The sequence below is a fragment of the Callithrix jacchus genome, chromosome 5 (genome assembly GCF_049354715.1).
Source record: "Callithrix jacchus isolate 240 chromosome 5, calJac240_pri, whole genome shotgun sequence".
In the NCBI taxonomy this organism is placed as follows: Eukaryota; Metazoa; Chordata; class Mammalia; order Primates; family Cebidae; genus Callithrix; species Callithrix jacchus.
This window is the reverse complement of record NC_133506.1, coordinates 116,202,607-116,224,638: the sequence shown is the minus strand read 5'-3', so window position 1 is coordinate 116,224,638 and position 22,032 is coordinate 116,202,607. Positions and strand designations below refer to the sequence as shown.

Here is a 22,032-nt window from a genome sequence, read left to right as displayed (position 1 = left end):
ACAATGCACTTGGGATGTCCGGCTCAGCTCAGGACCGTGAGTAAAACACTGGGCAAAGCCATCCATTCAGAACGCCGGATGGTCCAGCACCTGGTGACAGACCTGTTGTCTCACCACACTCAGGGCCTAGCAGTCAGGCCAACCCAACAACTGGAGCAGATAGAAATTCTGGTCACTGGCACATCATAAGTATTTATTGAAGTAAATTGAGAACTGCCTCCCCTTCACATGCAGGTGGGCACCCACTATAGCTGCTGATGGCTTTAAGGACGTGGGTGCCTCCCAACCTCCCATGGCCCCGCCACCAGGCCCAGATGGTGCCAGTGTCCTCGTATCTGTTTCCCTCTGAAGCCCCTCTCCCAGCACAGATCGCAGAGTGGGGATAAGGGCTGAGTCCCAGGTACAGGGCGCTGGCTGTCAGCCTCGGCCCCTGGCAGGAATGAGGGAGCCAGCATGCATTGGTGCCATCTGCTGCTCTGGGCAGATGGGAGGAGCTGGAGGGGGTTCTAACCAGGAGCCCCCTGGCCCCACCGGTAACTCTGACGAGTGTCCTGGAAGCAGGGCTAGCTGCTGACCAGCGCCACACATGGACACTTCCTCCAAGGACATTTCCTAAAAAGGACACATGCTGTCCCCAGCCTGCTGGTAGACTCCACCCCCATCCAGGGAGCTGGCCCCAGCCCTCAGTGTGACCCAGCGAAGCAGAGCTTACATCGCCTGCTGGTTCTGAGCCCACTGATGCCCTGACAATGCCGGGGGCAGATAGGGGAGGGCTGATGAACCTTTCCAATCTGGCAGCTGCCAGGGACCCCCAGGTTTTGCCTCTCTGCCTGGCTGGGGTGAGGGTTGACCAGGTTGGCAGCTCCTAGGCCTTGGCTGGTGGGAGTGGTATCCTCTGTCCCCATCAGCTCCTGTTCACTCAGCTCCCAAAGAGGGCTCAGGTGCCCTCTGAGGAAGCAGCAGGAAGCGAAGGGGGTCCTGGCTTGGAGAATGGGTCAAAGACTGGGTCTTGAGTGGACTCTGAGAGGCAGACCTGTGTGGATATCATCTCACTCCTGGGAGCCATAGGACAGAGGAGGGGAGAGGGAGAAGGGGGTATGCATCCTCCCTCCTTGAGTCCTGGCAAAGACTGCGCTGATCCCAGGCCGCTTTCTCTGCTTTCCTGTTGGAGTTTGGCTGAGGATCTACCCTGAGTGCGACTTGCTGCAGCGCCCACTGGCCTCTCTGAGTTCTCCCACCACACAGCTGCCTGGGAGACTGGAGAGGAGCAGCCCCAATTCCTGCTCCTGCCGAAACGCCCAGCCTAGCTCTGGGCCTTGGGGCCCGGCCATTGTCTCAGGGCCTCTGGCAGGCAAGCAGGCAGGCCGGCCTCCTAGCTCCCCTCCACCCCTGCCCCATGGTGGCCTGAGGGCAGTGGGACAGCCTGACCCAGGCTCCCAGACTTGCCTCAGCCCTGGCCTCTCTGCCCTCTCCCCTTCATCTGCTCCTCCCCCAGGAACTCTGTGCCAAACAAGTCCTCAAAGTGGGATTTATTACTAGCCCCTCTCCCTGTGGTCTCCCTTTCTGGGGGCTCTTGGTCCAGACCAAGTGACAGGGTGAGAGAGGGTGTATCCCCCCGAGAGCATGGGACCAGGCTAGCCCAAGCGCGGCGCCCAGGCCCAGCCTCCCTGGTAAGGCCTGTGCCCGCCGAGCCAGCGGCTGCCCCTGCCGGGCACCAGCGCCTGTGCACTCTCCCCTAGCTCTTTTTGGCCTCCTGCTCTCTGCGCCGTAGCTTCTCCCGCTGCCGCGCAGCCTTCTCCTGGGCCTTGCGCTCCTTCTCAGCAGCCGCTGCCAGCTCCTTCAACTTCCGTTTCACCAGTGCCCGGTCATGCGAGTTGCTGAGCCCCAGGCTCTGGGGAGGAGTCTGGGGTGAGGGAGAGAGTCCCGGAACCCTCCCCTGGTCCTGGCCCCACACCCAGGCTCCTTTTGCCCCAGGTGTACTCTGTGGAGCTCTGAATCCTGAAGTGGAGCCTCCTCCTCCCACACCATGACCTGCCTGTGGATCGGATCCCCCAGAGCAAGAATTTGGAATGAGTGTGCTTGGGAGAGATGAGGGTTGAGGGTATTGGGTGCTTTGCCCTCCCCCAACCATTCCTCCACTCAGGATTTCAGCCTTGGCCTGGCCCTGCCCAACCTCCTGAGTCCCAGAGATGGAAAGTCACTTGCCCAAGGTCACACAGCTAGTCAGTGGCCAAAGACCCTCCTCATTTCCAGAGACTTCCTGGGGGCTTTTCTCACCATCCCTGCCGCAAGCAACTCAATAGAGAGCAGGAGACAGGCCAGGAACCTCCCAGCATAGAGGTCAGAGGCCACCCAGCCACTTCCCGCTTCCTCCCCCTGCCTACCACTACCACTAGCCTCTGAGACAGAATCAGGCCAAGCTGACAGGGAGATGCATGGCTTCCCATGGTACTAGGAAACTCATGTGCATCAAAGGTCATCCTAGAGGGCAAGGTCAGCCCGGAGACCAGGGCTGGAGCTTGAAGGTCACACTCAAGCCATGGGCTTGAGTTTCAAGTCAAACTACAACACAAAGGTTAGACCAAGGACCTTGCCTAGCGGTCAGAGGTCAGGGTAGTGGCCACAGATGGAGTGAAAAGGTCAGCCCAGGAGGCTGGGCTGAGGGTCAGAGGTCAGAAGGAGGGGCTTCCAATCCCTGAAAGTCGCCTCAAGTAACTAACTGGGCTGGGTCATGGCCCTTCGGCTCTTACCCACCTTCAGTTTGCTTCCATCCAGCTGCAGTAGCTGCGGCCCATCTACCTGCCGGGCAGCAAACTCGGTGGCATACTGCTCCAGGTTGAGGCTCTGCAGCCACTGGCCCACCTGCTGGCTGGTCCAATGGTGGACGGGGGGGAGGGGCTCATCCAGGAACTGGGCAGAGACCAAGGAGTGAGGGGGAGGCTTGGCCTGTGACCTGAGTACTTTGCAGAGTCAGAGGTCAGGACTCCATGGGCGCCCTGGGCCAGCCTTGCTCACCTCATCCGAAGACTGAGACAGCGTGTGGTAGGGGTAAGAACATTTGGCCTCCTGCCGGGACCCACTTGGGATCTTGGGGCTGCTGCTGGGGGGCGTGGAGTCATCACTCAGGGTGGATTCCTAGACAGAATCGGGTGCATATGACTGAGGACAGAGTTCACCCCCAACCCACCATACCTATCTGGGTGGAGCTGAAGTCCTGGACTAGGCACCAGGAGTTGCTCAGTGCCCTGTGTGCATGAACCAGGAGCTGGGCCTGCACACATGGTAACTCATGTCAGGTATCAGAACCTGAAGCCTCTGGGAAGGCAGGCAGCCATCTGGAGGACATGGGGCTTGAACCAAGCCAGCTTAGTAGGAATGGAGGTCTCAGGCAAGGTGTCACTTCCTACAGGCAGCCCACTAGGAATCCCCCAGGTTGGGTCAGGCGTCTCTGCTATGTGCCTCCTGCCTGGCCTCTAGCACCCCAGCTAATAAGTGCTTGATTAGAGGTCTTTATCCTCATTGGACTGTGAGCTCTAGGAGGCCCTGGGGTGTATCTTGTTCACCATGGTGTTAGTGCTCAGCATAAGGGAAGGAAGGGAGGGAGGGAGGGAGGGAGGGAGGGAGGGAGGAAAGAAGGAAGTTCCAGGTCCGAAGGGATTCTTTCTCTCCCGAATTCCCAGCTTCTGATTTTCTCCTCTGACCAGCTGTACGTAAGAAACAGAACCACAGAACAAGCACTAGGCTGGGGGTCATAGAGCTTGGCACCTAAATCTGTGCCAGTCTGTGAACAAGCCCCTTCTCTCTGGGCTGTCCTTTGCTCATCTGTGCAATGTTGATGAGTGTGCCTTTCCTCCCTACTTCACTGAGCCTCTGTGAGAGTAAAGCAGAATGGGGCTTTGTAAACTGCAGAGGGCTCTCTGAACATAGGCAGATGCTCATCATTGCTTCTCTCACGTCACACAGGGTTGTAAGCTTTCAGAGTACTAGGTTAGGGTCCTGTTTGTCTCTATATCCCCCAAGCCTCACCCTACCAAGCAGGTGGCCCAGCTCCTCACACAGGAGTGGGCTTAGAGCTGAGCCAGGCAGAAGAGTTAGCAGGAATGAAGGAAGTCTCCGGCTGGGTGAACAGTAGGGAATCATGTGTTCAGTGATTTTTTGAATGCATAAAGCAGTGACTGCATCAAGGAATGAACCACTCAGAATATGAAGGAGTGGATGAGTGAATGAATGCATTCAGAGAATGCGTGAAGTAATGGATCACCTCGTGGCTCCATGGATGGACAAATCGATTCCAGGAATGTCTGAATCCTAGCCTGAGCCAGGGTGAAGTATGCCCTCATGTCACCTGAGACTGGGGGTCAGTCTGGGGACAAGAAAGGCATGGACTTACCTGGGAAGCTGACTTCTTAGGGCTGAAGCCCTCGTGTTTAGGGGAGCAGGCGGGGGAGGTGGTGCTACCCGAGGATGCTGACCCCTTGCCACTGTCTGTGAACCAGGAAAAAGGCAGGAACGGGGAGCCCCCTGATCTGCCGGATCCCTCCACTGATTCCCTGAAGAGAGAGTGTCCAGCATGGGTGTGAGTACAGAGGGGAGGACTGGGGCACACAGGGAGCCAGGGGTGGGAGCTGTGGGTGGGCCACTGTGGGCACCTCTCACCGGCTGCCCATGGACAGGCGGTTGCTGCCTTTCTCCTTCCGGCTCTTGCCCGTGGATGCTCGGCGCAGGGTGACCCTGTGGGGAGGCAGCGAGGAGTGGGGCAGGGCTGCCCACTGTGCCATCCCTTAACGCAGCAGCTCCAAGTCCTGCGATCTAGCCCCGCCTCCACTCACCCCAGGTCCAGGAACTTTCGCCGAGTCTTCTTATCCAGGCCGATGGTGGGGCTGGCAGGCTCGGGAGGACTGGCATCACGGCTGTCATCTTTCCAGGGAGAGAAGAAAGGAAATCGCCTGTTTGGTGGCCTACCTGCCTCCTTCAACTGCCGTTGTGGGGTGGTGGAAATTCTCTTGACTTAGAATCAGGCAGCGTGGCTCTGGTGCCCTTCACTAGTGGGTGTCCTAGGACAGCACACTTTACCTCTCTGGGCTTCCTCCATTTAAATACGGAATAATAACATCTGCCTACTTAACGGGACCTAAAGGGATGCTTACGACAGTCTTTTACAAACTATAAAATGTTCCAAATAGGTAGGGACCACTACTATTTACTCAATTTGATCCTAGCCAACTTCTAGCCAGCCTTCCAGTCTTGGCTCAAATGTCATTTCCAGGATGTTCCCAGCCAGGCCAGGCATCCTGGTGTATGCCCTCCCGCCACACTGCCACACACTTCCCAAATAGCACTTATTACAGTTGTAACTACACATTCAGTTAAAGGATGATTTGATTGGGGTTTTGTTTTGTTTCTGAGGCAAGGAGTGATCATAGTTCACTGGAGCTCAGAACTCCCAGGTTCAAGCTATCCTCCCACCTTAGCCTCTGGTGTAGCTGGTTCTACAGGTGCACACCATGCGGGGTTAATTTTTAATTTTTTTCTGGAGACAGGGTCTTGCCATGTTGCCCAGGCTGGTCTCCAACTCCTGGGCTCAAGCGATCCTCCCACCTCGGCCTCCCAAGGTGCTGGGATTACAGGCGTGAGCTGCAGAGCCAGGCCTGATTTGACATTTGACGGTTTCTCCCCTAAACTATGATGATAAAGACTGCATATGTTTGCTCACCTGGGTGTCTCAGAGCCCACAGGGTCTGGGACTTAGTGGGCGCTGGGTAAAGAACGGCTGAGCCGCGAGGTTTACTTTCCACCTCCCCCAGCCACCCTGCCCAGCTGCTCTACCCGGCTTCCTTGTGCGCTGGAACCAGGAGGGCCACTGCTACCGGGAGCGACCAGCAGGGGGTGCGGCGCCGGCCGCAACTCACCTTCACTGTGCGGCTCTGCGCGCGGGTGGTGGCGCACGAAGCTGGGGGAGCTGTCGGAGGAGGGTGCGGAGCGCGGCGGCGAGCTGGAGGCCGCGGCCAGGCCCTCGTGTGAGGCAGCGTTGTGCAGGGGCCGGTAGCGCGTGAGCGGCGAGGGCGGCGGCTCGTCCTCGTCCAGGCTGCGCCGCAGCCCGGGAGGATCCAGGCAGAAAGAGCCCCCTGCCGGGGACCCCGGGCCTGCGTGCAAAGGCGAGCGCAGCCGGTGCAGGGGGCTCCCGCAGCCGTCGGTCACCTGCAAGAGAGGGCAACCGCTCATCCGAGAATCCTCCTCCTCCATTCCTGGAGGAGCTGGGGGGCTTTCACCCCAGAAACTGAGGGCCCCCGAGGGTCCTTCCGGGGCCTAGAGGGAGGGTTTCCTCAAGCCTTAGGCAGCTGGGTGGCTGGACAGTGAGAGGTGGGAAACAGGAACTCTGAGTCACAGGGATGGGGGTGAATTCCCCCTCCTCCACTTACTGTGACTTTGCTACAGGACCTCTCAGGGCCTCAGTTTCCTCAGCTGTAAGATGGGGCTAATAATCTTCTTTACAAAGGATTAAATGAGCCAGAGGCGAACTGCAGCTAACATTTAGCATGACTAGGTCAGAAGTCTGTGGGTGTGGCTTCCCTAGAACAGCACTTTGAAGAGATTACCCAGGGGCCATCGGAATGGGAGGGTCGCGAGGGTGTAGGCGTATTTTCCTAACTTGCCCCAACCTTGCCTCCAGGCCCATCGGAGCCTTCACCATCCTCCGCGGAGCTGGCACTGTCCCGAAGCCTGGAGCGGGACGGCCGGTGTCTCCGGCCCTTGGCCAACAGCTGGGCCCGGGCCTTGTGTAAACTGCTGTCCAGTCTGGCGGTCTCTGGCACAGCCAAGTCCAGGTCTGCGAACCGGGGGAAGGGAGCAGAGACCAGACACATGAGAGGTGACCACAAGCCCAGAGGCCCACCTCAAGGGGCCACCTGCCCCCACACCCCAGGCATTCAACCAGTGTTCCCAAGTGCTGGGAGTACAGACAGATGAAAAACAGGGTGTCTCCGTCTCAGGTGGGAGTGGGCGGGTGTGCTGGTGAAGCAGAGATGCCAGCACTTAAATACAGTGCCGTGTGATGAACCCTCATGTAGACACAGAGGACCGGGCAGCCCTGTCTGGATACATCAGAGGAGGAAACACCAGAGCTGGGTTTTAAGGTCTGGGTAGGAGTTTGTAAGTGATGAGGTGGGCAAAACAGGTATATGCAATGCTAGCAAGTAGGGAAGCAAGGGTGGTACCTCCTGGGACAGTTGGAGGGTAGCTTTGTGGAGAGAAGGGTTGGGGATGAGGCTGGAGAGATGATGGAAATAATGGCTACCATTTAAGAAGCGCGTACTATGCACCAGGTAATGTACACACATCATCTCTCAAGCCAAGCAACCCAGTGGGGTTAGGACAGTTCCTATGCATACTTGACAGCTGAGCAAACTAAAACTCAAAGAGGTTAAGTCACTTGACTAAAGCCACCAGCTAGCAATGGTCCGGGATTTGGGCCTGGCTAGTCTGGCTCTAGAGACTGGCCCTACTGGGGACACTGGCTGGCTGTGCCATACACAGGGTCTCACTCAGAGATAGCACTGCTGAGCATGAAGAGGGCATGCAGTTGGAGTGGAGCAAAGGCCCCCCCCCCCAAGAATCCAGTGGCAGTGACAGGAAGGAAAGCCCCATAGGCCCCTGAAACCTCTTTCCTGTCCTGGGTCTGTGGCCAGGCTTAGGTCTAGCATGAGGACATGGAGGAAGAGTAGGCAAACCCAATTCGTCAAGCACAAAAATCCTTATTGCCCATAGCGCCACTTTTCAAGTGCTGCACCTCGGGATGAAGCCGTCATGCTGTACTAGTCCTGAGCTTGGCACTGGGGTCTCCAGACAGAAAGGGTCTTCCCAGGCTTCGAGATGGGTCAAGACCTTTTTTCCCACTCCACCCGCCGTGCTCTGCGCCCTCCTCTGACAGCTCCCCCAGCTTCATGCGCCGCCACCCGCATGCAGAGCCGCACAGCGAAGGTGAGTTGCAGCCGGCTCCGCACCGCCTGAGAGCATGATCTCAGGGACCCTGTTCCATCATTCATGCCCACCTGCCTTGCCTGCTCCTCTTTCCCGTCTTCAGACAACCCCTAAGCCACCCCAGTTGCTCTCCTGGCTTAACTACTGCTTATTTGTATTTCCAGCCTTGACCTCCTCCCCTGAATTCTAAGCATGGGCACTCAGGCACCAGGGAAGTTACCACGTCAAAGGCTCCAGGGCATCTCAAGCTCAACTCACCAAAATGAATCTATCATGTGGCTTCAAACCAACTTCTCCACTCTTCCTTGACTCAGTGAAAAGCCCCCTTGTCCACCCAAGTTACCCAAGTCAGACAGCCCTAAGCCTTCTCTCTCAGCCCCAGACCCAGTTGGTAATTCATGTGTCCAACTGTCTAATGACACTTCCACTTTGAATGTCCACCAGGGGTCTTCAACCTGCATGTGCTGCAACCTCCTCATCTCTCCCACCCCAGAGCTCTTCCTCCCAGTCCTGGTGAACAGCAGCTCCATCCTTCTAGTTGCTTGGCTGAACCCCTGGAGTCGTTCTCGACTGCTTCCTCTACCATCCTACAAACAGATTCATTCACAATCCCATTAGCTCTACTTTCAAAAGCTAGCTAGACATACTGAAATATTTATGGTGAAGGGATATGATGTTTTGGACTAGGTTCCATATAATCCAGGGCAATAGGGGTAGGGCATGGATGGGGAGAGATGAAACTAGACTGGCCGTGACTGGGTCACTGCTGAGGCTGCGTGATGAGTTCTTGAGTGCATGATAGAGTACACTGCACTGTTCTAATTTTGAATCTGTTTGAGATTTTCCACAATAAATTATTGTTTGTGTGTTCGAATGTATACGTATACTCCTATACGTGTGTGCATATGGAGAGAAAGGGAGGAGTGCAGAGGAAGGGAGAGGAGAGGAAAGAAAAGGAGGGGAAAGGATGGGAGGGAAAGGACGGAGGGCAAGGAGGGGAGTGAGAGGGAGAACTGCTCACAGCCTCTCTGGTCTAAGCCGCCATCATCTCTTGGCCTGGATTATTACAAAAAGCCTCCTAGCTGTTCTTCCTTCCACCTCCCTTTCCCCTCTACGGTCTATTTTCAACACAGCAGCCGGAGTGATCCTGATCAAACATGTCAGTTTGTAACACTCCCTTGCTCAGAACCCTCTAGTGACTTCCATCTCACGCAGATTAAGAGCCAAAGTTCTCCCAGTGGCCTTCCAGAGTCAACCTGTGCTCCCTTGCCTCTCTGAGCACTACTCTCATCCCTCCTCTCCAGCCATCTTGGCCACCTGGCTCGTCCTCACACAAGCCAGCCTGCACTGCACAGCCTTTGCTCTGCCTCTGCCTTTGCACTGCCCCTGCCTTTGCACTGCCTCTGCCCTTTTTCTGCAAGCTCCTTCTGCAGATTTCTGCATGGCTCTCTCCCTCATTTCCTTCAAGTCTTTGCTTAAATGCTTTCTCTCACTGAGACCTTCCCTGACCACCCAGTTTATAATAGCCTCCCCTCAAAACCCCACTCCTATTTTTTTCCTATAATATTTCTCATTCTCTGGGGTGCTACATATTTTGCTTATATCATTTATTGTCTCTCTCCACCCATTAGAATGTCAGCTCCATGAAGACAGGTTTCTGTTTTGTTCACTGCTCTACCACAGGCAGATAACCGTGCCTGGCACACAGTAGGTGCTTAGCACACTCTTTTAATGAAAGAAAAACGTTCTGGTTGATTGGCCTCCTCACACCCACAGAAGCTGGGCTCTCCTCTCCCTCTGGACCGAACTGCCTTAGCTCAGACCTTCACCTGAGTGGAGGGGAGCTGTCCCCTCTTCCTACCCCCTGCCACCCCAAAACATGCAACCATCCATACTTTGCTCCCTGCCTCGTGGGAGGCTCTGCCTCATGCCTTCCATGTGACTAGAAGAAACTTTCTGATGCACATTTTCTCTCTCTCTCTCTCACTTTCTTTTCTTTTCTTTTTTTTTTTTTTTTTTTGGCAGAATCATGCTGTCACCCAGGCTGGAGTGAGTGACATGATCTTAGCTCACTTCAGCCTCCACCTCCTAGCCTCAAGCGATTCTCCTCCCTCAGCCTCCTGAATAGCTGGGACTACAGGTGTGTGCCACCACCACACCTGTTTAATTTTTGTTTTTTTAGTTGAGATGGGGTTTTGCCACATTGGCCAGGCTGGTCTTGAACTCCTGACCTCAAGTGATCTGCCCACCTCAGCTTCCCAAAGTGCTGGGATTACGGATGTGAGCCACCATGCTCAGCCTGAAGCACATTTCTGACCATGTCCCATACTCTCCTGCTTTGGGAACTGTCGCAGAAAGAGTCCTAAAGCTAACGATATAAAGTCCATGCTACTCAGCCCTCTATTCAAGGCCTGAGGGGTCCAGCCCACCCTTTCTCTGTTCCCCACAGAGTCCTCCTCTTACATGACTATGGCTAAGAGCACTGCCCCGGAGTCCGATGGCCCAGGCTGAAGCCAGTTCTATCACTTGCTGGCTAAGTGACTCTGGGCAAGTTACTTCCTTTTAGATGTCAGCTTTCCCATGCGTAAAACGGGATACACTAGCACTATCTTCCTTATAGAGGGGTTGTGAGCATTAAGTAAAATAATCCGAAGACAGTGCTTCACCATAATGCTGTGACCTAGTCCGAGCTCAATAGGCTCTCACTGGTGATGGCGTCTGCGCGATCAACTGAATTGCTTATACTGATACCTGTATGTGTATCTGCCTCCACCTCACTTCTCACCTCCATCCCTGTGCTCCATCTTTCTCCAGCCCTTCTCTGTCTGGCTAATCAACTCTGACACATCATCCTCTGGCAGCCGCACCCCACTATCATATGGTCACGATACGGTCCGGGTCTGGTCGCTAATGACTGTCTCTGCCTGCTGGCCTGCATGCTGCAGAGGGTGAAGCCCTTCCCTGTCCACTGTATATCATGAGAGCCTGGTGCGGCACCTGGCAGGGAGCAGGTGCTCAGGGAGTGTTGAAGCAAAGTCACACTTCCATGGAGCAGTGCATGTTTTGGCGGAGACAGACTCCAGACACACTTGGGTGCTGATGAAGGTCACCCGCATGCACAAGTCACATCCCATCATGCCCACATTTCAATCCTCTGCCCAGCACTCCCTACCATCTAGTCTGTTCCCTGTTTATTTATGTGTGCTTTGATCATCTGTCCCCCTGCTTGCCCCTGCATGAGAATTTGAGCTCCATGAAGGCAGTGATTTTGTCTGGCTGGTTCATTGCTGTCTCCCCAAAGCCAAGAACAGAGCCTGATGCATATTAGGAGCTCTATAAATATTTGTCAAGGCTGGGCATGGTGACTCATGCCTGTAATCCCAGCACTTTGGGAGGCTGAGGCAGGTGAATCAGCTGAGGTCAGGAGTTCGAGGCCAGCCTGACTAACATGGTGAAACCCTGCTTCTACTAAAAATACAAAATTAGCTGGGTGCATACCTGTCATCCCAGCTACTCTGGAGGCTGAGGCAGGAGAATGGCTAGAACCCAGGAGGCGGAGGTTGCGGTGAGCCAAGATCGTGCCATTGCACTGCAGCCTGGGCAAGAAGAGCAAAACTCCATCTCAAAAATAAATAAATAAATAATTGCCAAATGGATGAAAAGATGGGGGATACTGGGAGGCTACTACTTTAAATGTAGCAGTCAGGCTGAGGTCCGGGAAGCCATAAAGAGCCGAGGTCGCAGAAAGAACAAAAAAGAGTTTTCTAAGGAGAGAGACTGGCACAGCCTTGGACTTGGAGTGCCTAGGGAGCAACAAGGGACCAGCCCAAGCTGCAAGGGGACAGGAAGGGACTGGCTGAAGGGGGAGAGTGGACACAGGGGGCAACCTGCTGGCGTTTCCAGCCCCTGGGCCTGAGCTGGGGGAGGGTGCCCTCTGTTCCCAGCCCCCTCGCATAGAATCTCCAGGCACTGTCTGGAAGCAGCAAGGATTGAAGGTCGATCAGAAAAGTAAGAGCTAATCCTTATTGAGCTCTTGCTGTGCTAGGCACTGTTCTAAGTGCTTCACAATTACTAGCTCATTGAGCCTCCCCACAGCCCTATGAGGAAGGGACTCCAAGAATCCCCAGGGCAGCCTTCATTTGCCCCACAGCATAAAGCTGGTGAGGAGCCGGCCAGGGTTACAGACAGGCGGTCTAGCTCTGTTGGTAAGCATTAAGAATGCTACACCCTCTCTGAAGCAGAGATGGGAAGGAATTTTGAGTCCAACCTCATTGTATGGATGGGAAAACAGGCTCACAGAAGACAGGAGGATACGTTTGGCTGAGGGTACAGAGTGGGTTACGGAGAGTGGCTCCCAGGCCAGTGCTCAGGATCCTAGCTGGTGCCCAACCAACTCAAAACAGGGAGAAGGGCTCCTTGCTCTGGACTCTGGGCACCATGGCCATCTTACCTTGGAGGGGCTGGGGAGCAAGGGGATGCCTAGGGGTCTTGGTGGTTTTCAGGCAAGGTGCGGCCGGCCTGTCCTGGGTCCTCTGCTCTGCGAAGCTCTTCCTCCAGCTTCTTCTATCTCTTCCCTTCGTCTCTGCTCCTGCCCTCCTTCCCTAGTTCCTCCCCCATCTCTCTCCCTCTTCCTCCTCCTCCCAGCCCTGGGCAGTGGGAATTCATAAATATTTAATGGCCTTTCACGCCAGGAAGCTGGGAGGACCCAGCTACCTCTGCAGTGAGGAAAACAGGCCGGAGTTGGGTGGGGAGGCCAGGGTAGGAAGGTGGGGCAGAAAACCCAGGGAAGGGAGAGCTCATCTCCGTCAGGCCTGTGTGGAGACAGACTCAGAGACTGCAGCCCTGAGGCAGTTCAAGGCTAGGGGAGCAGAGGAGACTGGAACGGGAAGCCAAAGCCGCAGTTTCTGGCATGGCTGGGGGAGAAAGGGAAGAAGGGAGAGATGGGGAGAAGGCAGGCAGGAGAGGAGAAACTGGGAGCCCTCTGGCATAGGAGCCCCTCAAGGTGCAGGCAGCTCTCCCCCTCTTGCTCATTCCTCCAAGTTCCTTTGCTCACTGACTCCTCCTGACTCCTCCACCAGAATCCCGCTGGGAAACCCGCTTTCCGCCCCAGTGCATGCTGGGAACGCTGCCCAGCTGGGATGGTCTCTTTCTCCAATCCACACAACAGAAGACTGCAGGGGGTAAATGATGGTACCGTGGGGTGGGCATGCACCCCAGTGTGTACTGAGGATGTGGGCGTGCAGGCCAGAGTGAGGGGGCCAGCCTGGGGGTACGAGGAGACTATGTGTGTCATGCATTTGATTTCAGCACGCAACAAGGCAGGGTGAGGTCCCTTGCACTTATTTACGTGACTTGGAGGTGATGTGTGTCATCTGGGCTGGAATGTACAGGTGGGTGTACAGGATCGTGACTAAGAGCAGGAAGTCAGGCATCCTGGGGTTCTAGTCCCAGCCCTGCCACTAACTTGCTTTGTGATCTTGAAAGCAAGTCAGTTCAGCCCTCTGTACCCTACACTCCTGGTCTGTAAACTGGGCTGACTTCTAAGCATTATTGTAAGGGTTAACTAATACAGTGCATGGGAGATGGGGGGTGCTTAACCTAGTATCTGGCATAAGCACTTAATAAATGAGGACCTTTATTGTTATCACTGATGCGTCCACTAAGACAGTGGTGACAAAGGGTCAGTCCACAATACACACACACACACACTCACACACATACACACGCCACCAAGAACCCCCTTATCCCCTTCAATGCCTAGTGGCCCAGGAAGGAAGTACTCTATGGCTGTGTCTATTGACTAGAGATAGAACCACACAGAACTTACCAAAAACCTCATCCGCGGGTTCTCGGAGCTTTGAAGAAGCCATGACTCAAGACAGCTGGAGAGGACAAGAGGGTAGAGAGAGAAAAAGAGAGCCTGAGTAAGAGATTAAAACTAGCTGAGGCAGGGGAGAAGCCGAAGGCTACCTGCTCCAGGCTTGCTGGCCCTTCCCCTTATCTTAGAACACTTCTTCTGGCCCAGAAGCCACTGGAATCATAACCCAGATTGTGGGCGCAGGGGCAGGAGGCATAGTAGGAGGGTGGGGACAGATGCAAATCCAAGGCACAGACACAGGCTGAGCCCTGTGGTCCTGGTCCACTGATTGGCTGTGTGCCTTCACCGGGGTCACTGAACTTCTCCCCTTCACTGTTTTGGGGCTTTACATCATTAGCACCCCCTAAACACTTTCAATTATCATCAACTGTGCAATCAAATCTGGGAGAAGTCATGGAGATTATTAAATCCAATCCTCTCATGTTACAGATGAAAATACAGAAGGGGGAGTGACTGGCCCAAGATCACATAGCAAGTTAATGGCTAAATCAGGACCAGGACCAGGTTCTCCCATCCATCTACCTACCTATGCACTCATCCATCCATCTACCTGCCTACTCATCATCTGTTCACTCACCCATCTGTCTACCTATCCATTCATCCAACATCTGTCCCCATCCACCCAACATCTGCTGGTATCTCTCCATCCACCCATCTTTGCATCCATCAATTTCCATCTCTTTTCCAATCCTGCCTCCTCACTCCCTATACCCCCATCACTGGTGCCCTCGCCACCTGCCTTTCTGAACATGAGCTGTTCAGGAAGCTGGCACCATCAGCAGGGCCACTGTTCCAGACACAGTTCTCACAGTTCCTGACAGACTCACAGATGTAGGAGGGTATAAGGAGTACACACAGCACACAGTGGACAGCCAAACCTCTATGATGCATCAAGTATGTTCTCGGAAGAAGTGTGAATGGGTAGGGTTTTTTTGTTTTCGTTCAAGGTTTTTTGGTGGGAAGCAAGAAGGGAGGGCAGACAGGGAAAGATACATGCAGCTGAAACCATTTCAATAGGCTTTCAAGCAGCTGTAGGATTCCAATAGCCCTGGGGAGACCACTGGCCAGGGATACTGGATGAGGGGAGAGTGAGGAAGCTCAGGGGCCACTGATGGCTTAGGAAAAGGGGAGGCTGCATGGCTGAGACATGACCTCCAATTACTTCTAACACTCAGGTCCCCCAGAGAATGGCAAGGCACTGGGCTAGATCATATATGTGTCAGATACAGAAAGGCTGGGCCACATGCCTGCTGGGGTCTTTTCCAACTCTTCTTTTCCATTATTATATAGACATCATCTACCTTCACTCTGGCCACACTTGGGAATTTTCATATCCCCACTTTACAGATGTGAAAATGAAGAAACAGGAGATGAGAGGCAGAACTAAAGCCAGGCAAATGCTTATAATCCTGGCTACTCAGGAGGCGGAGCTGGGAGGATCTCTTGAGCCCAGGAGTTCTAGACAAGCCTGCACAACACAGTGAGATCTTCATCTCAGAAATAAGTAAGTAGCTGGGCGTGGTGGCTCACGCCTGGAATCCTAGCACTTTGGGAGACTGAGGTCAGGAGTTCGAGACCAGCCTGGCCAACACGGTGAAACCCAGTTTCTACTAAAAATACAAAAAAATAGCGGGGTGTGGTGGTGCAGGCCTGTAATCCCATCTACTGAGGAGGCTAAATCAGGAGAATCTCTTGAACCTGCAGTGAGCTGAGATGGCGCCATTGCACTCTAGCCTGGGTGAAACTCCATCTCAAAATAAATAAATAAATAAAAGTAACTAAATAAATAAAAGCAAAAAAATAATAAGAAGCAGAACTCCACCTTGAGCCAGGGCTCCTGCCCCTCTGCACTTTCCTAGGTGATGATCTTCAGTTTTGGGGTGAGGGGAAGGGATAAGTGTAGAGGGATGGAAGCTGCTCCACACTGACCAGGACTGGGAAAGCATCAAAACCACCTCCAGATTCCATAAATGCCCGGGGCTGAAAGCAGAAAATGAGGTGTGGGAAGGGGCCATCGGGGAAGTAGATCCTCCAAGAACCCTCCTGCCATTCTTGATCTCCAGGGGCTACCAGCAAAGATCTAAAATGTGTTTCTTCCTGTCCTGACAGGCCAGATGGGAAGGGAGGCTGACCCTAAGAATAAACCACATTTCCTCATTCAACCACAAAGCCTTATCTGGCTAGGACCCAGCTGCCACCTCTTGCAGGAAGCTGTCCTAGGTAGCCCGCCCTCCTCTCATTTGTCTGCATAATTTCTAAATCCATCCTTCTCCAACCACTGGGAAATGGGGAATTCTTCATACTTCTCTGATTCCTTAAATAGGTCTCATCTCCCCCCACCTAATCAGATGAGAACTCAGAGAAGAGAGGGTCCATGTATTCTTCTGTCAAACTAGGGACTCTGAAGACAGGAACTGCCTCTCCCATCAGAAAGGAGGCTCTCTGAGGGCAGCAGTGTTGCCTCTTCTCTGCCTCTGAGAATGAAGATCCTGTGTTCTTTATTCAAGATCCCAGTCCAGGGTGGAGATTCTCCGGTGGCTGCAGTGCTCCTCCTCCAGGAAGCCTCTGGGCCGGTCTGGAGTTTCCTGCTCACAGCCACTCTCAGGCCATCCTGATTCAGCACAAACTGCTCTCTTCAATTCCACAACTTCCCGGGGTGTATACGGGACCCTCCCTGCACTGTCTCTGAAGGGTCACCAGACCCCTCCCACCCAACCCTCTCCTTCCAAAACTAAGCCTTGAAAAATTAGACACCAAACCCCGCCCCCACTCCCACACACACACGTTCAGCCAGGTAACTGCACAAGGGTGAAAGTGAACCAGTTCCTCTGGAGGTGCTTCCCCGAAAGGCTGCCAATCCCGGAGAAGGAGCACCAATGACCTTTGACCCTTCTCTGGGAGTCAGGGAGGCGGGTGAGCTCACAGCCTCTTGGGACCCAAGGGATGGAGAAAGAAAAAGAAAGAAAAGAAAGAAAGAAAGAAAGAAAAGAGAAAGAAAGAAAGAAAGAAAGAAAGAAAGAAAGAAAGAAAGGAAAAGAGAGAGAAGGAAGGAAAGAAAGAAGAAAGAAAGAGAAAGAAAAGAAAGAAAGAAAGAAAGAAAGAAAGAAAAAAGAAAAGGAAAGAAAGAAAGAAAGAAAGAAAGAAAGAAAGAAAGAAAGAAAGAAAGAAAGAAAGAAAAGAAAAGGAAAGAAAGAAAGAAAGCGAGCGCACAATTCCTGGGAAGGAACGGGAGCGGAAGGAAGTGGGGAGTAGGAACCGAGACAGACACACAGACTGGCGGAGAGTCCACGGGGCTGCTGAGAAGAAAGACAACAGACCGAGAGTGGGGTCAGGAAAAGCGGCAAAGGGGACAAGAGCCTCCCGCTACCCAGAGTAACTGCCGAGGGTGGGAGAGAAGGGGGAAACCTTGCGGGCAGGCGAGAGAAAAGGGTCCCTGAAGAGGAGAAAGCGACAGAGAGAAGTGCACCTGGGAGAGGCCGGGAAGAGGTGGATGGGAAAGGAGACGGGTGGTGGTGGGGGGGGGCAGCCGTGGAGCCGGAGAGGTTGTCCCCCTTCCCACATGGCTGCCGTCCGCCGGCCCCAGGCTTGGGGTAGTCCTCAGGAGTCGGGCACCCCCTCAAAGCACTGCTGGAGATGGGGTGAGGTTGGGGACAGGACACCTACTCCACTCCAGAGCCCCTCTCCCCAGGCAAAGCTCGGGGGGCTAGTTTCTCTCCAATCCATCAGCACAACGCCCCGCCGGGCAAGAAAGAGTTAAGCCCTCTCCCCCTCCCCCCACACCAGCTTTTTATTAATTTCTCCGGGCCTCGGGCGGGAGGGAGGGGATTAGGGCCATAAATCCTATCTCCGCCCCCTCCACTGACAGCCTGGCACCCCATCCCCGAACCGTCCCTCTAGGGATAGGGGAAGAAAGGCCCTTGTTGCTTGGCCCCGTCCAACCCTGCTCGGGGTCCAATCGGGGTCCCGCCGCGGGCCCGAGTGGCCCCAGCCCCAGCTCCCGGTCCACCCCAGGGCGCCCGGTCCCTCACCTCCGGCATCGGTCATCTTCAGCGTCTGGCGCCCCGGGAACCCCTCAGGCCCCTGATGCTCGAGGCGGGGACCGGGCAGGAGTGGGGCTGGGGGGGGAATCGTCACCCCGGCCGCGGAGGGCTCCGGGCGGGCTCCAGCCGCTCCATCCCGGGGGTTGGGGTGGGGGCGGGGTCGGCGGGGAGGGTCCCGCAGCCGGAGGGGATTGAGGACGGGGGAGGTGGGGAGAGGGAGCAGGTTCTCTGGAAGCAGGAGGCGCGGGCGGGGCTGGACCGGGAGACCTGACGGGAGGATGCTCCTTGTGTGTGTGCGTGCGTGTGCGTGTGCGCGCGCGTGTGTATGTGTGTGTGTGTGAGAGAGAGAGAGAGAGGAGGGAGAGAGGAGAGCGAAGAGCGAGCGCCACCTCCCTCCCCGCCCCCGCCGCCCGCCAGGCCTGGCCGGACGCGGAGACCCCGCCTGGCAGGGCCGATTCGCGCAGCGTGGCGTTGGCCGGGGTCCGCGGGGGTCCCCGGGGGAAGAGGCGTCGCGGGGGGCGCGTGGCGGGGAAGCCGGGCGCCCAGGAGACAAAGAGCGGGAGGGAGCGAGGGGGCGGAGGCGGGGGAGGGCGGCGGGGAGGAGGCGGCCCGGCCGGGGAAGCGGAGTTGCCGCTACTTCTCTGCCCGCGGGAGACGCGGCGCACCGGAGTCTGCGCGGGTGGGAGCAGCTGCGGGGCGGCTCCGCCGCGGGACCCACGGGACTTCCGCCCGCTCTGCAGGGTCTGTCAGGGCTCAGGATTCGCTCATTCATTCAACCAACGTACGCCGGGGCGCCGACGCTGGAGGGGACAGCGGTGAACAGACCCCCCCCCTCGCCCCCTAGCCCCTCTCAAGGCCAGCGGGGCATTGGGGGGCACAGATGAGTGGGGAGGCCCTCACCAGCCCGAGTGCTGTGGGCCCGGCTCACAGAGGGAAGGGAGAGCGCACCGTTGGCCCGGTCTGGGTCCCGGCGGCGGCGGCTGGTTGAGTGAGGGGGGCGGATTCCCAGAGGAGGTGACTTGTCGGCTACAACTGCTGGCCTGGGCAGGGAAGTGCCAGGAGGTGTTGGGGGTGGGAGGGCAAGAGGGAAGATGAGTTGAGGTTGGGGAGGTGCAGGGGGCTTGCACTTTATTCTACCAACCACACGCGCACACTTAACAGAGGAGGGAGGGTCTCGGGTATGAATTTAAGCACCCTTGGCTCCCAGGGTTGCAGAAGGCAGCCTGAAGGCACAGGGAGACTCTCGGGAGGCTGTTGAGGACCCCTGGCAGTGGGCATAAAGATTACAGATTAAGCTGAGAAGCCTTCAAGATGCAGGCCTGAAGAAACTGACAGGATTTGGGGACCTGGTGGACTAGGAGGGAAGAAGGGTCTAGGATGGCTGTGGACCTTGGCTTGAGACAGAGAGCTCTGGAGCAGGTGGGGGTGGGGACGGATGAGATCAGACTTGGACCCAGTGATCTGGAGGTAGTGGCAGGCTAGCCAGGGGAGGCAGTGTAGGGATCTACAGCCAGCTACCACTGCACAGCACAGCTTGGCAAGTGTCAGGCACTCTCAGATCATCTATTGTCACCCTCACAATAAACCCACAAGGTGGGTGTTTCCATTATCCACTGCAGAGACTTTGAAGAAGGAAAGTGCTTTAAGAGCAAGTGATGAAAGGCCAGCTGCAGTGCCTGTAAAGTGTAATCCCATCACTTTAGAAGGCCAAGGTGAGATCACTTGAGGTCAGGAGTTCGAGACCAGCCTGGCCAACATGGTGAAACCCCATCTCTACTAAAAATACAAAAACTAGTCAGGTGTGGTGGCACGTGCCTGTAGTCTCAGCTACTCCAGAGGCTGAGGCACAAAAATCACTTGAACCCGGGAGGCGGAGGTTGCAGAGAGCTGAGATTGTGCCACTGCACTCCAGCCTGGGCAACAAAGTGAGACTCCATCTCAAAGGAAAAAAAAAAAAGCAAGTGGTGAAGCTGGATTAGGGGTCTAGAGTCAGGGGAGAGGTGTGATCTATTGGACAGACAGAGTTTCCTGATAGCCCACAGGACTCGTCTGAGGCCTCAGGGAAGTGGCCTATTGAACCAGGACAATCTTGTGACTACAAGTGAGGATGAAATTAACAGCCTTTAGGGTCTGAGGGTATCCTAGGGGATCTGTGGGAGTTTGGGGGGGGGGGGTCTCTGGATGTCTTTGGAATCTTCTGGCAGCCATGAGGCTAGATTGTGGAAATCTGGGGAAGGGGTGGTATCTCTGGTGATACCTGTGGGGGCTGCATCTGGGGGTCTTAAAAGGTGATGTGTTTTGTAGGCATCTGGTGAGATCTGGGTGGTGGGCTGGAGTTGGAGGAATTGATTATATAGCCCCTGTATACCCCAAGGGGGTGGAAGATGATGGGTGTGTTTGCTAGACTCTAGGACCCAGGAGGAGCCCCTGTTCTGCTGTTCCTAGTGAGGCCTAAGCTTCTGGGAGTTGGGAAAATACCCCTTATTGGCAAGTGTTAGCAAACCTACTCAAGCAAGCTTCCAAAATTGGGCAAGTGGGTGGGGGGATGGGGGGGTTTAAGGTGACAGGCCCACTCACAGCCACTTGACATAGTCCCAGACATGGACATACTGTGTTATCACGGGCAAGTCACAGCTCAGGCCTGAGAAACTCAAAGCAAAACCACACACAAGACCTCCAGCCACACAACATACTTGGGCTTAAACATGAGGGGCTGCTTGGCTCACTATTTGGAACATTCAATGTACAGGTCCCTCACCTAATGCACAAGACACACAGGGGATGGTACGGGACAGAGGGACCCCACCCTGGATGCTTGGCCCCAACCAGCCCAGCAGAAACCTTTACAACCTTCATGCCTGCCTCCCCACCCATGAAGGGCACACCACTTCACTTCTTGGCTAGGTTTCCTGAGCAGGGCCTTGATGGCTCCAGGATTCAGTGAATTCTAACTCTGGAGCCATGACCTGTGACCCGGTGGTTTGGTGGTCTCTGATCTTGGGGTTCAGACAGCTGAATCTGGCTTCAGCATCATCAGGGCTTCCAGAGTGTTCCACAGATCGTCCACATAGCAAAGATGCCTTGAGAAGAGCAATCACCATCCCCAGGTGTCCAGGGAACACTCAGGTGGAGGCAGGACTGGACTGCGCCTGAGGTGTAGACCTCAGGTTTTTGAGGGGTAGCTACGGGAAGCCAGAATTTGGCTTAGCATGAATGGGACCTGTGTGACACAGCCATCCACAAGGGATGCTTCTGGAGCTGACTGTCCCCATGCTGGCCCCTCATCTGGATGTCAGGGATCCAAGGCGACCTTGAAGGGCTGAGGTTGGGACTTTATTCCTTATGGCAAAGGGAGGGGAAGGTGAGAATCCCCAGGAGCCATGCCACTGAATACAGGTGCCTCCACGCTTCCTGTCTCACATCTACACACCGGCAGCCGGGCAAGTGAAGGCTGGCCCTGGGGCCTGCCACAAGCTCCTGCCCCATTCCCTGCTGGCTCTCCTCCCTCTGGGACTTCACCAAAGATTGTCCCTGGAACCCTGGCACCTAGACTCCCAGACCCATTAGCCTTTGAGCTGATGAGTCAGCAGGCAGGCCTGCTGGTCCAGCGCTGGGGCTGGGGCTATTTCAGGCCACTTGGCCTGCCCCAGAGGGCAAACAGATTCTCTAGGACCCTGGGGACAAACCTGCCAGGCAGTCACCTCCCACCCCCAGCAATCCTTTGATCCTTCACCCACCTCACATGGGGTGTTTCTTGAATATCCCCCCAGTTTATTTTTTTTTCCTTTTTTAACAGATTCCCAAACTAGAGCGTCCTCACAGTTTAGAGGCCTTCTGGGGGAGGGACTTGGGGTTCACCTTGCTGTATTTAGCCGATCCTTTGACCTTCTTGGAGGCCTTGAAAAAGGAATGCAGCCTGAACGAACTCTCTAGAAACCCCCAGCCCTGCCCAGGAGGACTGGACAAAAAGCATGGGTGTTGATGGGTGGAATGAGGGCAGAGAGGCACCCGGGGGACACTGTAGGAAGTTCCTCAGGGTTAGAGGCAGCACTGGTGGGAGGGGACCACTGGGGCAGCCTGGCATTCTTGATCTCTGCCCACTCCCTGCCCCAGTGAACCAAGAAACCAGGCAGCAAG

At 55.3% G+C, this 22,032-nt stretch overlaps 1 protein-coding gene and 1 long non-coding RNA gene across 8 annotated transcripts; one reads left to right on the top strand and one right to left on the bottom strand.

Moving 5' to 3' along the window:
• Positions 1 to 172: 172 nt before the first annotated feature.
• SAMD14 (sterile alpha motif domain containing 14) lies at positions 173 to 18,558 on the bottom strand. 7 transcript variants are annotated; one of them, XM_078374210.1, is made up of 12 exons: positions 17,884 to 18,202; positions 15,678 to 15,835; positions 13,805 to 13,859; positions 11,476 to 11,573; positions 6,660 to 6,826; positions 5,910 to 6,198; positions 4,830 to 4,917; positions 4,657 to 4,731; positions 4,391 to 4,550; positions 3,016 to 3,135; positions 2,755 to 2,910; positions 173 to 1,891 (listed from the first exon to the last, which is right to left on the bottom strand). In XM_078374210.1, exons 4-12 carry the CDS (start codon positions 11,480 to 11,482, stop codon positions 1,736 to 1,738), a joined length of 1,218 nt encoding a protein of 405 aa, XP_078230336.1. In that variant the 5' UTR covers positions 11,483 to 11,573; positions 13,805 to 13,859; positions 15,678 to 15,835; positions 17,884 to 18,202; the 3' UTR covers positions 173 to 1,735. The 7 variants fall into 7 exon arrangements, with proteins under 7 accessions (XP_078230336.1, XP_035157153.1, XP_035157155.1 ...); XM_035301262.3 differs by lacking the exon at positions 11,476 to 11,573 and having other exon boundaries at positions 17,884 to 18,558; XM_035301264.3 differs by lacking the exon at positions 11,476 to 11,573 and having other exon boundaries at positions 6,665 to 6,826; positions 17,884 to 18,558.
• Positions 6,671 to 8,855, top strand: LOC103793273 (uncharacterized). The gene is made up of 3 exons (XR_620267.5): positions 6,671 to 6,824; positions 7,765 to 7,977; positions 8,142 to 8,855. It is a non-coding gene; the product is annotated as an uncharacterized LOC103793273 (long non-coding RNA).
• Positions 18,559 to 22,032: the final 3,474 nt, after the last annotated feature.